Source organism: Coregonus lavaretus (assembly GCF_964263955.1).
Source record: "Coregonus lavaretus genome assembly, chromosome: 15".
NCBI lineage: Eukaryota > Metazoa > Chordata > Actinopteri > Salmoniformes > Salmonidae > Coregonus > Coregonus lavaretus.
The window spans coordinates 31,867,497-31,878,446 of NC_140002.1; the positions used below are offsets into that span (position 1 = coordinate 31,867,497).

The 10,950-nt window shown below is 44.9% G+C and overlaps 1 protein-coding gene and 1 long non-coding RNA gene across 2 annotated transcripts; one reads left to right on the plus strand and one right to left on the minus strand.

Moving 5' to 3' along the window:
- The first annotated feature begins 773 nt into the window (after window positions 1-773).
- Window positions 774-2,438, plus strand: LOC311142131. The gene is made up of 2 exons (XR_014614270.1): window positions 774-1,128; window positions 1,288-2,438. It is a non-coding gene; the product is annotated as an uncharacterized lncRNA (long non-coding RNA).
- Window positions 2,439-3,241: 803 nt separating this feature from the next.
- On the minus strand, window positions 3,242-7,684 carry LOC311142095 (NF-kappa-B inhibitor alpha-like). The gene is made up of 6 exons (XM_084177678.1): window positions 6,770-7,684; window positions 6,568-6,685; window positions 6,132-6,333; window positions 5,898-5,986; window positions 5,470-5,700; window positions 3,242-5,272 (listed from the first exon to the last, which is right to left on the minus strand). Exons 1-6 carry the CDS (start codon window positions 7,261-7,263, stop codon window positions 5,228-5,230), a joined length of 1,179 nt encoding a protein of 392 aa, XP_084033804.1. The 5' UTR covers window positions 7,264-7,684; the 3' UTR covers window positions 3,242-5,227.
- Window positions 7,685-10,950: the final 3,266 nt, after the last annotated feature.

Genomic DNA, 10,950 nt, shown 5'->3' on the forward strand with positions numbered 1-10,950 from the left:
CCCAGATCGAGGGAGATTATCAGTGGTCTTGTATGTCTTCCATTTCCTAATAATTGCTCCCACAGTTGATTTCTTCAAACCAAGCTGCTTACCTATTGCAGATTCAGTCTTCCCAGCCTGGTGCAGGTCTACAATTTAGTTTCTGGTGTCCTTTGACAGCTCTTTGGTCTTGGCCATAGTGGAGTTTGGAGTGTGACTGTTTGAGGTTGTGGACAGGTGTATTTTATACTGATAACAAGTTCAAACAGGTGCCATTAATACAGGTAACGAGTGGAGGACAGAGGAGCCTCTTAAAGAAGAAGTTACAGGTCTGTGAGAGCCAGAAATCTTGCTTGTTTGTAGGTGACCAAATACTTATTTTCCACCATAATTTGCAAATAAATTCATAAAAAATCCTACAATGTGATTTTCTGGATTTTTTTTTCTCAATTTGTCTGTCATAGTTGACGTGTACCTATGATGAAAATTACAGGCCTCTCTCATCTTTTTAAGTGGGAGAACTTGCACAATTGGTGGCTGACTAAATACTTTTTTCCCCCACTGTACCTGTACGGACTGCGGGGACGTCTTTGCTCAGCTGAAAGGGCTGCGGGAGAAACCGCAACATCCACACAGGAGAAAGGCCATTCTGCTGCAGTGTGTGTGGGGAGGGCTTCCATCACAGCCGCACCCTGACAAAACACAAGCTTCTTCACTCCCAGGAGAAGCCCTTATTCTGTACCCGCTGTGGAAATAGCTTTAAACTCAATGACAACTTGCTGAAAGCATGTACCTTGATGGAGATCAGGGTTTTCATCAGAAAGACATTGAGACTTTGTACCAAGTCCCAATTGGAATTGACTCTATTTAATAATTGGACACAGGGTATGGGAATGTTACTGTATGCAAATAAAGTCAGTACCACCCACAGTGTAAACAACTGCATTCCATATTTTGTAACTAATACGTTTTCATCTGTTCCTAAATTCTAGGTAAAAAAAGAAGGGACATTTCAAAAAATGACATTCATATTCATTATCTCCAGCACCACCCCAACATCAAAATGGTGCATGTCTATGTTCTGAAGTCGAGATGGAGAAGGATACGTTTCTGATGAGCTCATCCCGGAAAACCGTTTGACATTATCTGGTACTTTACTAACCTTTGCCTGCTCGTAGCCTGTAGTGTGTATTCATCGATGCCAAGGGAAGCCAGGCTTCCCAAAAAAATTGACTAAGAAAAAAAACATACAAAATAATTTATATTTAGTCTCTCTCTGTGTTTCATAAATTTCCTTCAATTCGCAAGAGGCTGAATGTATCTCACCGGAGAAAACATCTGAGCAAACGGAACAGCACCCCTCTGTTTCAGTATGTGTAGCCCAACTATCTGATGCTGTCTGAGTGGCGCAGTGGTCTAAGGCACTGCATCGCAGTGCTAGCTGTGCCACTAGAGATCCTGGTTCGAATCCAGGCTCTGTCGTAGCCGGCCGTGACCGGGAGACCCATGGGGCGGCGCATAATTGGCCCTGCGTCGTCCAGGCTAGGGGAGGGAATGCAACGCCAGGGTTGTGGGTTCAATTCCCACGGGGGGCCAGTATGAAAAATAAAAGAATGTATGCACTCACTAACTGTAAGTTGCTCTGGATAAGAGCGTCTGCTAAATGACTAAAATTTTAATGTCTGGTAGCATTGAATGCAAGGGAAGCCAGCTAGCCTTTGGCCTTCCTTGATAAAAAAATTAATATAATAATAATAATAGCTAAACTGAGTGAGCTTAGCTGTAAATGGTCCTGGTGCACCATAAAAAGTGTCAAGGGAAGCCAGTTTGCATTTGGCTTCACATCAGTCACATCACCAGAATCCAAACGTCATTGACAGAAAACATTTGAATTGCTGCATCTCGTTGTGTTGTTGTCCTCCGGTGGCTAGCAAGCTAAAATCAGCTCATTCCTAAATTAGCCACTGTGTTTTTACAACCGTCTTGAATTCTATGTATCCGTATGTCCTGACCTCTTTTATTATAATAATTTTTTATTTCATTTTTTAAATGTCTGATGTTTGAATGTTGTCTGTTCGTATATAATGTTAATATGTTCACCTGTCCGGGGATTGCAGATGGAAATTAGCTGTTGGCTAAATCTGATACAATGCATATTTTCTCAAGTGTACTGAGACAATGTTATACATTGTCCTTGTTCAAATAAACTTCATAATAATAGTTAAAATCACATGATCACACCAGATGATGTCAAAAGTGTTTCTGATGATATCATCTGTGGAAAATTTTTTGGGGACATCATCTGGTGTGCATCTTTTTGACTATAAAACAAACACATGTGCCTTTTTCACATAAGTTAATGTTTAATTTACAGGTTGTTGGCCGGGCTTACTTTGAATATTGCTGCTTTCAGCTAACTAAATGACTCCATATGTTTCAACATTAAACATTTAAAAACATCAGGCCTACTTGAGTGGACATTATTTATTCTCCACATTAATCTAGCAACATTTAAGTTGCTACACCAGTTTCCCCATAATTAACATTTGAAGAAGCACAAATACTATTTTGGAGTCCCTGACGAGTGTGACAAATGTGTGCAGGTACTATATGAGTGTAAAGATGATTGGTCAGAAGCAGCCGAATGGATTGTACAATAGCCTGAGAAACTGTCAAACTCTATGCAAGTAAGATAACCATGAAAGTGTGCATAAACACTAAACAAAAATATAAATGTTCCATACACGCAAAAAGCTTATTTCTCTCAAAATAAATGCACAAATTGGTTTACATCCCTGTTGGTGAGCATTTCTCCTTTGCCAAGATAATCCATCCACCTGACAGGTGTGGCATATCAAGAAACTGATTAAACAGCATGATCATTACACAGGTACCGTTTGTGCTGGGGAGAATAAAAGGCCACTCTAAAATGTGCAGTTTTGTCCCACAACACAATGCCACAGATGTCTCAAGTTTTGAGGGAGCGTGCAATTGGCATGTTGACTGTAGGAATGTCCACCACAGCTGTTGTCAAATAATTGAATGTTCATTTCTCTACCATAAGGGACTTATTTCAATTGACTGATTTCTTCATATGAACTGTACCTCAGTAAAATCGTTGAAATTGTTGCGTTTAGCGTTTATTTTTGTTCAGTATAATTATGTAGCCTCGGATGCTGTAACTGTGTGCAGTGCATGGAACTAAAGCTTTAATACAGAATCCATACTGAAGAGTGCTCAGGGAAAATAAACAGCAGACACTGCATATCCTCTTTTAATGCTGTATATATTTTACAGTTTTTATTACAATAATCATGTAGACAGCATGCTCCTTCTGACGAGCAAATACAGAGGCATCCTTGCCTGTCAAATCACCAGTCAATCATTTTTCAAAAGTATACAAAAATAAGTCAAAATACACAAAGCGAATATACACCAGATTAAACCCTTGTTCTGGAGGGTCTCTGTCTGCTTTTTGTAGCTCCATCTTTAACTGGTGAACTGTACATCAAATTAACTGAATGACATCACTCCAGGGTATTCCAGGGATAGTCAGGCCCTGGTTAGAGCACTCATAGTCAGGGACTGATTAATTACTGAAATTGTCGCATCACATTACCCTCTATCCATGTGATAGGTCAAAAAATCTCGATTCATATTGACTTGCAGACTTGTTAAACTATTATTTCTGTAAACTTGAAGCAAAGATGAATTAGCAATGTGTTGAGTTTGCCCCTCTCTCCTCCCATCCCTTGTTAACTACTTACCTTTGATTTTAGATTTTAGTGATTTAGCAGACGCTCTTATCCAGAGCGACTTACAGTTAGTGAGTGCATACATTTTTCATACTGGTCCCCCGTGGGAAACAAACCCACAACCCTAGCGTTGCAAACGCCATGCTCTACCAACTGAGCTAGACGGGACTACATAAACCACTACCTTATGTACATTCACATCTTCCCCTAACCCTGCCTTGTTAATAATGATAACATCTCAGATCCTTCCAACTGCTTTAGTCCCAAACCCACTCCTACATCTCATATCTATAGCCTTAAAGATGGAATCCGCAGTAGGGAAACCGGCCATGGCTGTTATTGTTTTTTTGACGAAGCAGAGCTGGGGAGCGTCGTGCCTCATTGTAAAAATAATCATGTCCGAGGGAAAAACAGTTCATTGTTTGCAGTAACTTCTGTTGTTGTTGTAATATCGCAAACGGCCATGGCAGTTTCACCAGCTTTAAAGTTGGAATCTGTAGTGGTGAAACTGCCACGTGATAGAACAGCATAGTATGTACTAGGATTCTTTTTTTACCACGACGCTGGAGCTCCTCTTCTCTGCTTAATAAACAAAACAATAACAAATACGCCTGGGGCGGCCAGTGGCACTGTTTCCCCTAATGCGGATCTCAGCTTTAATATTTCACAGATTTCCATTTTGATAAAAATTAAGACATGCAGCTAAAGATCAGAAACAAGAGGCAAAACATTGAGGATAGAAAAGTGATTGTTTAAATAGCCTTACAGAACAAAAAGCAAAACAAAGGAGTCCCCAAATACCAGCTATATCTGCCCCTTAGCAATAGCTTGAACTTAAAACGTACAGTATGAGTCATTTGAGAACTTAATCAAGCTGCAACTCTTTAGCTTATAGAGACATATTGGGAAAATAAACAATATATCGAACTGGTCTGTTTTACAGCACACTACCGTATCAATGTGTTACTGGGTATTTAGACATCAAACCTTGTCTGACTATGCACTGTAGATGACCCTTCTGAAGAGGGGTATATCAGCAGAGGAGTTGAATGTGACCTAACGGTGGGGTGAGACATGTACAAGAGATGTGGCCACTAGTGGGTGGGGCCATGATTCAAGTTTGACATAACACAACTTTTGTTTGGATCATTCTCCCATGTGTAAGGTAGGCAACACTAGTCTTGGCAAGCTTAGCTCCAGACAGACACTAAAACCATGTGACCTAACTAACATTAGCTTACCCCCTGCACAATATAAATAAGTAAATTGACGCAGGAACAACTGATCAGTTAAATCGAATGACTTAAGTCCTGACTGGGTTGAGAACTGGAGCTCCTCAGCAGCCTTGCTATATACAATTTACAGGCACACATACATACACAAACCCCACACACACACACACACACACACACACAAATGCACATGATGCACATCTATCGCTTAGCCCAACAGCAGCGCCATGACTCCATATGGCTCAGTGTCCATGTTCATGGTTAGTGCACTCGTTGTCCATTGATAACAACGTCATCAAACTCTTCCTACAGGAGGCAAACACAGACAACACTAGAGTTAATATGACTCCAGACTCCAGTGTCATGGAGTCATATAAACCCAATAATAACACTTACAGCCATGATGGACACTGTGTGCCTTTTGAAATGTCAATAAGTTTATGACAGACAAATAAAGAAGCTCATATCTGCATTGCCAACTAACTCCCCCAGACCACCCTCACCTCTTCACTCTCCCGCTCCTCTTCGTCCTGGGCCTGTGCGTCAGAGGCCCCTCCAGCCTTGAGCAGGGCCTGTACCTCCTTGTTGGGCCTGTGCAGGGAGCAGTAGAGGGCTGTGTGGCCTGCGTAGGAGGGCTGGTCTACACTGGCTCCCCTCTGCAGCAGCAGCAGCACCATCCTGGGGCTCTGGGACTCCACGGCCCAGTGGAGAGGGGAACGGCCTGAGCCCAGGTCCTGGAGGGGGAGAAATGGAGAGCGAGACAGTGAGTGGACCATCATAACCTTTAAGTGTAATTATCTTGCTCAGCAGGTGAGGGGACCTTTAATGACTTTAATGAATGAAGTGCTGAGGCATCTTGGAGCCCAGCAGGCATGGAGGACCCACCCTGTCTATATCAGTCTGATACAGTAACTTACTGTGGGCTACTCACCCTCTGGTTAACATCAGCTCCTGCCTCAATCAGCATGCTGATTATGTCCTCCTTGCCCCTCTGTACTGCCAAATGCAGTGCACTCACCCCTGAAAGAGAGGGAAAGAAATAGAGAGGGAGGGTGTCATTACAAATAGAGAAACCTAAAGGTAAGACAGGGATGATAAAGTTACGGTATGCAAAGTTTCTAACGGTACAACGACAGGCTACACGTCGTCTGGGTGATCTGTGTACCTGAGTAGTTGGTGACGTGTAGATAATCAGTGCTCTGGCAGTTGGAGGTGATCTCTCGTACACAGTCCTGCCTCAGCTCCCTGACGGCCAGGTGCAGCGGTGTGTTCCCTCCCCTCTCCTGTAGTTCAGCGCTCGCACCGCCCCACAGCAGCCCCTGCACACACTGGGACTGGTCCACTATGACAGCCAAGTGGAGGGCAGTCTGACAGACAGGGAGAGGAAGTAAGGAGGAGGAAGAAAAGAAGTGGACATTGAAAATAGAGGAAAACACAATAGAGACAAAAAGGCCCCAAAGGAGGAGATTTGAGAGGGACAAGAGAAGAGTGAGGAGACCAAGTAAATTGTGGACACATGTTAATACACCCCCCACTGGGAAACCTCCCTATGTTGGTGTGGCTGCTCTCAGCTCAGAAGAGCAGTGTGTCCCTGTGCTTACCTGTCCCAAGTGGTTCTGGATGTCCAGGTAAGGCACCCAGCTGCGGTCCAGAGCTATCACTCCCAGTAAGTACTGTACGAAGGCCCAGTGCTCGTGGATAAGAGCCAAGTGAAGAGCCCTATGAGCAAAGGAGATGTTTGCAATGACAAATAGCCAAACAAACTGCTGCTCATCATGTGAATAGTAAGGAGAGCCTACTCACGTGTCTCCATCCTCAGACACAAAGTTCAGTGTGTTGTGCATCTCCTCTCTCCTCCGTCTTTCCTCCTCTGGGCTCGGTGCTGCTTGCCTCCCACTGTCATCCACAGTGTAACTGATAACTGGTTCATTCAGGTGCATGGTCCCCAGCCCCTGTGATATACTACCCATCGTCTCATCTGTAATTGAGTCCCCTATAGCTGAGTCCAACCTCTCTCCACCCCCCAGTAGACTAAAGTCCATGGGGTGCTTGTCAGTGTCATCCAGTGACGGGTAGGAGGCCGTGTGAGGAGGGGACCTGGGCCCCCAGGTTTGGGATGTCTCATTGCTGAAGGAGACATCCAGGCTCAGCTCTCTTCCACTCAGACATTCTAGCCCACTGTCGCACCAATCATCCGGTGCAGAAGTACCCAGAGTTTCATGTTTGTCAAGCCCGAAGCCAAGTTCAGGCCGTGCATGCTGCTTTCCAAAATCGCACCTGGGCTGAATACCAGCCATTACGAATACTGTTACTAGCTAGCTATTCGCTTTTTATACTAGACTCCTTTGCAATAACAGCCGGTTAAAATCGACTGATATTTGCTTTTAGTAACCAGACAGTTTGCTAAAGCAAAGTAGCAGGCTAGCTGTGCTGTTAAGCTGGTAACTGATGTCCTATCAGTTAGTTAGTTAGCTAGCACGCTAAAGGTGCTAGGACCAGGCAAAGAAAACAGCACAGGGCGCTGCACCTAAGCTCTAGCTGATATCATCAAAGTTCATCTTCACCTAAAAGGTTATTCACGGAGTAAAATAAATGTTAACGTTACCGTGCTAACTTGTTTACAGGTCAATGCGTCTCGCTAAAGGAGATGTCCTGGGGAATTCCCAAGCCTCTCCAGTCAAGTCTGTTAGAAGGAGTAGGTCCTGCGCGCATGCGTGTAATGACATATCCGATTGGTCCTTTATTACTGTACCACAGATAGAACAATGAGAAAAAATATTTGACTGTACTGCTCTTATAGTGGGATTAAATCAAAATGTATTGGTCGCGTACACCCTTTAGCAGATGTTATAGTGGGTGCAGCGAAATGCTTTTGTTACTAGCTCCTAACAATGAAGTAAAATGTCAAACAAGTACACAAGTAATCAACAACAACAAAAAACACACAACACACACTAAGAATTATATGTACAGCAGTAAATATATTAGTGAGCTATGTCAAGAATCCAGTATATAAATACACAGTACAAAACCCCACGGCAAAATGGATAGAATTGAGGGAACTTTGCTTCCGGACCAGAGTCCGGAATATAAATATACAGTGGGAAAAAAAAGTATTTAGTCAGCCACCAATTGTGCAAGTTCTCCCACTTCAAAAGATGAGTGAGGCCTGTAATTTTCATCATAGGTACACGTCAACTATGACAGACAAAATGAGAAGAAAAAAATCCAGAAAATCACATTGTAGGATTTTTTATGAATTTATTTGCAAATTATGGTGGAAAATAAGTATTTGGTCAATAACAAAAGTTTCTCAATACTTTGTTATATACCCTTTGTTGGCAATGACACAGGTCAAACGTTTTCTGTAAGTCTTCACAAGGTTTTCACACACTGTTGCTGGTATTTTGGCCCATTCCTCCATGCAGATCTCCTGTAGAGCAGTGATGTTTTGGGGCTGTCGCTGGGCAATACGGACTTTCAACTCCTTCCAAAGATTTTCTATGGTGTTGAGATCTGGAGACTGGCTAGGCCACTCCAGGACCTTGAAATGCTTCTTACGAAGCCACTCCTTCGTTGCCCGGGTGGTGTGTTTGGGATCATTGTCATGCTGAAAGACCCAGCCACGTTTCATCTTCAATGCCCTTGCTGATGGAAGGAGGTTTTCACTCAAAGTCTCACGATAAATGGCCCCATTCATTCTTTCCTTTACACGGATCAGTCGTCCTGGTCCCTTTGCAGAAAAACAGCCCCAAAGCATGATGTTTCCACCCCCATGCTTCACAGTAGGTATACATTTACATTACATTTACGTCATTTAGCAGACGCTCTTATCCAGAGCGACTTACAAATAGATGCATTCACCTTATAGCCAGTGGGATAAGCACTTTACAATGTTTTTTTTTTTTTTTTTTTTTTTTTTGGGGGGGGGGTAAGGGGGGGGTAGAAGGATTACTTTATCCTATCCCAGGTATTCCTTAAAGAGGTGGGGTTTCAAATGTCTCCGGAAGGTGGTGAGTGACTCCGCTGTCCTGGCGTCGTGAGGGAGCTTGTTCCACCATTGGGGTGCCAGAGCAGCGAACAGTTTTGACTGGGCTGAGCGGGAACTATGCTTCCGCAGAGGTAGGGGAGCCAGCAGGCCAGAGGTGGATGAACGCAATGCCCTCGTTTGGGTGTAGGGACTGATCAGAGCCTGAAGGTACGGAGGTGCCGTTCCCCTCAAAGCTCCGTAGGCAAGCACCATGGTCTTGTAGCAGATGCGAGCTTCAACTGGAAGCCAGTGGAGTGTGCGGAGGAGCGGGGTGACGTGAGAGAACTTGGGAAGGTTGAACACCAGACGGGCTGCGGCATTCTGGATGAGTTGTAGGGGTTTAATGGCACAGGCAGGGAGCCCAGCCAACAGCCAGTTGCAGTAATCCAGACGGGAGATGACAAGTGCCTGGATTAGGACCTGTGCCGCTTCCTGTGTAAGGCAGGGTCGTACTCTCCGAATGTTGTAGAGCATGAACCTACAGGATCGGGTCACCGCCTTGATGTTAGCGGAGAACGACAGGGTGTTGTCCAGGGTCACGCCAAGGCTCTTCGCACTCTGGGAGGAGGACACAACGGAGTTGTCAACCGTGATGGCGAGATCATGGAACAGGCAGTCCTTCCCCGGGAGGAAGAGCAGCTCCGTCTTGCCAAGGTTCAGCTTGAGGTGGTGATCCGTCATCCATACTGATATGTCTGCCAGACATGCAGAGATGTGATTCGCCACCTGGTTATCAGAAGGGGGAAAGGAGAAGATTAGTTGTGTGTCGTCAGCGTAGCAATGATAGGAGAGGCCATGTGAGGATATGACAGAGCCAAGTGACTTGGTGTATAGCGAGAATAGGAGAGGGCCTAGAACTGAGCCCTGGGGGACACCAGTGGTGAGAGCACGTGGTGCGGAGACAGCTTCTCGCCACGCCACTTGGTAGGAGCGACCGGTCAGGTAGGACGCAATCCAAGAGTGAGCCGCGCCGGAGATGCCCAGCTCGGAGAGGGTCTAGAAGGACAAGAGCAGAGGAGAGAGAGTTAGCTTTAGCAGTGCGGAGAGCCTCCGTGACACAGAGAAGAGCAGTCTCAGTTGAATGACCAGTCTTGAAACCTGACTGGTTTGGATCAAGAAGGTCATTCTGAGAGAGATAGCAAGAGAGTTGGCTAAAGACGGCACGCTCAATAGTTTTGGAGAGAAAAGAAAGAAGGGATACTGGTCTGTAGTTGTTGACATCAGAGGGATCGAGTGTTGGTTTTTTGAGAAGGGGGGCAACTCTCGCTCTCTTGAAGACGGAAGGGACATAGCCAGCGGTCAAGGATGAGTTGATCAGCGAGGTGAGGTAAGGGAGAAGGTCACCGGAGATGGTCTGGAGAAGAAAGGAGGGGATAGGGTCAAGCGGGCAGGTATGGTGTTCTTTGGATGCAACTCAGCATTCTTTGTCCTCCAAACACGACGAGTTGAGTTTTTACCAAAAAGTTATATTTTGGTTTCATCTGACCATATGACATTCTCCCAATCCTCTTCTGGATCATCCAAATGCACTCTAGCAAACTTCAGACGGGCCTGGACATGTACTGGCTTAAGCAGGGGGACACGTCTGGCACTGCAGGATTTGAGTCCCTGGCGGCGTAGTGTGTTACTGATGGTAGGCTTTGTTACTTTGGTCCCAGCTCTCTGCAGGTCATTCACTATGTCCCCCTGTGTGGTTCTGGGATTTTTGCTCACCGTTCTTGTGATCATTTTGACCCCACGGGGTGAGATCTTACGTGGAGCCCCAGATCGAGGGAGATTATCAGTGGTCTTGTATGTCTTCCATTTCCTAATAATTGCTCCCACAGTTGATTTCTTCAAACCAAGCTGCTTACCTATTGCAGATTCAGTCTTCCCAGCCTGGTGCAGGTCTACAATTTTGTTTCTGGTGTCCTTTGATAGCTCTTTGGTCTTGGCCATAGTGGAGTTTGGAGTG

Bases quoted from the DNA above. Each gene is read 5' to 3' on its own strand.
- LOC311142095 (XM_084177678.1), bottom strand. From the start codon at position 7,263: ATGGCTGGTATTCAGCCCAGGTGCGATTTTGGAAAGCAGCATGCACGG. The intron at 6,334-6,567 runs GTAAGCACAGGG...CCTGTCTGTCAG, and splicing joins TCCAGAACCACTTGGGACAG to ACTGCCCTCCACTTGGCTGT. The intron at 5,273-5,469 runs GTGAGGGTGGTC...TGCCTCCTGTAG, and splicing joins AGGAGCGGGAGAGTGAAGAG to GAAGAGTTTGATGACGTTGT.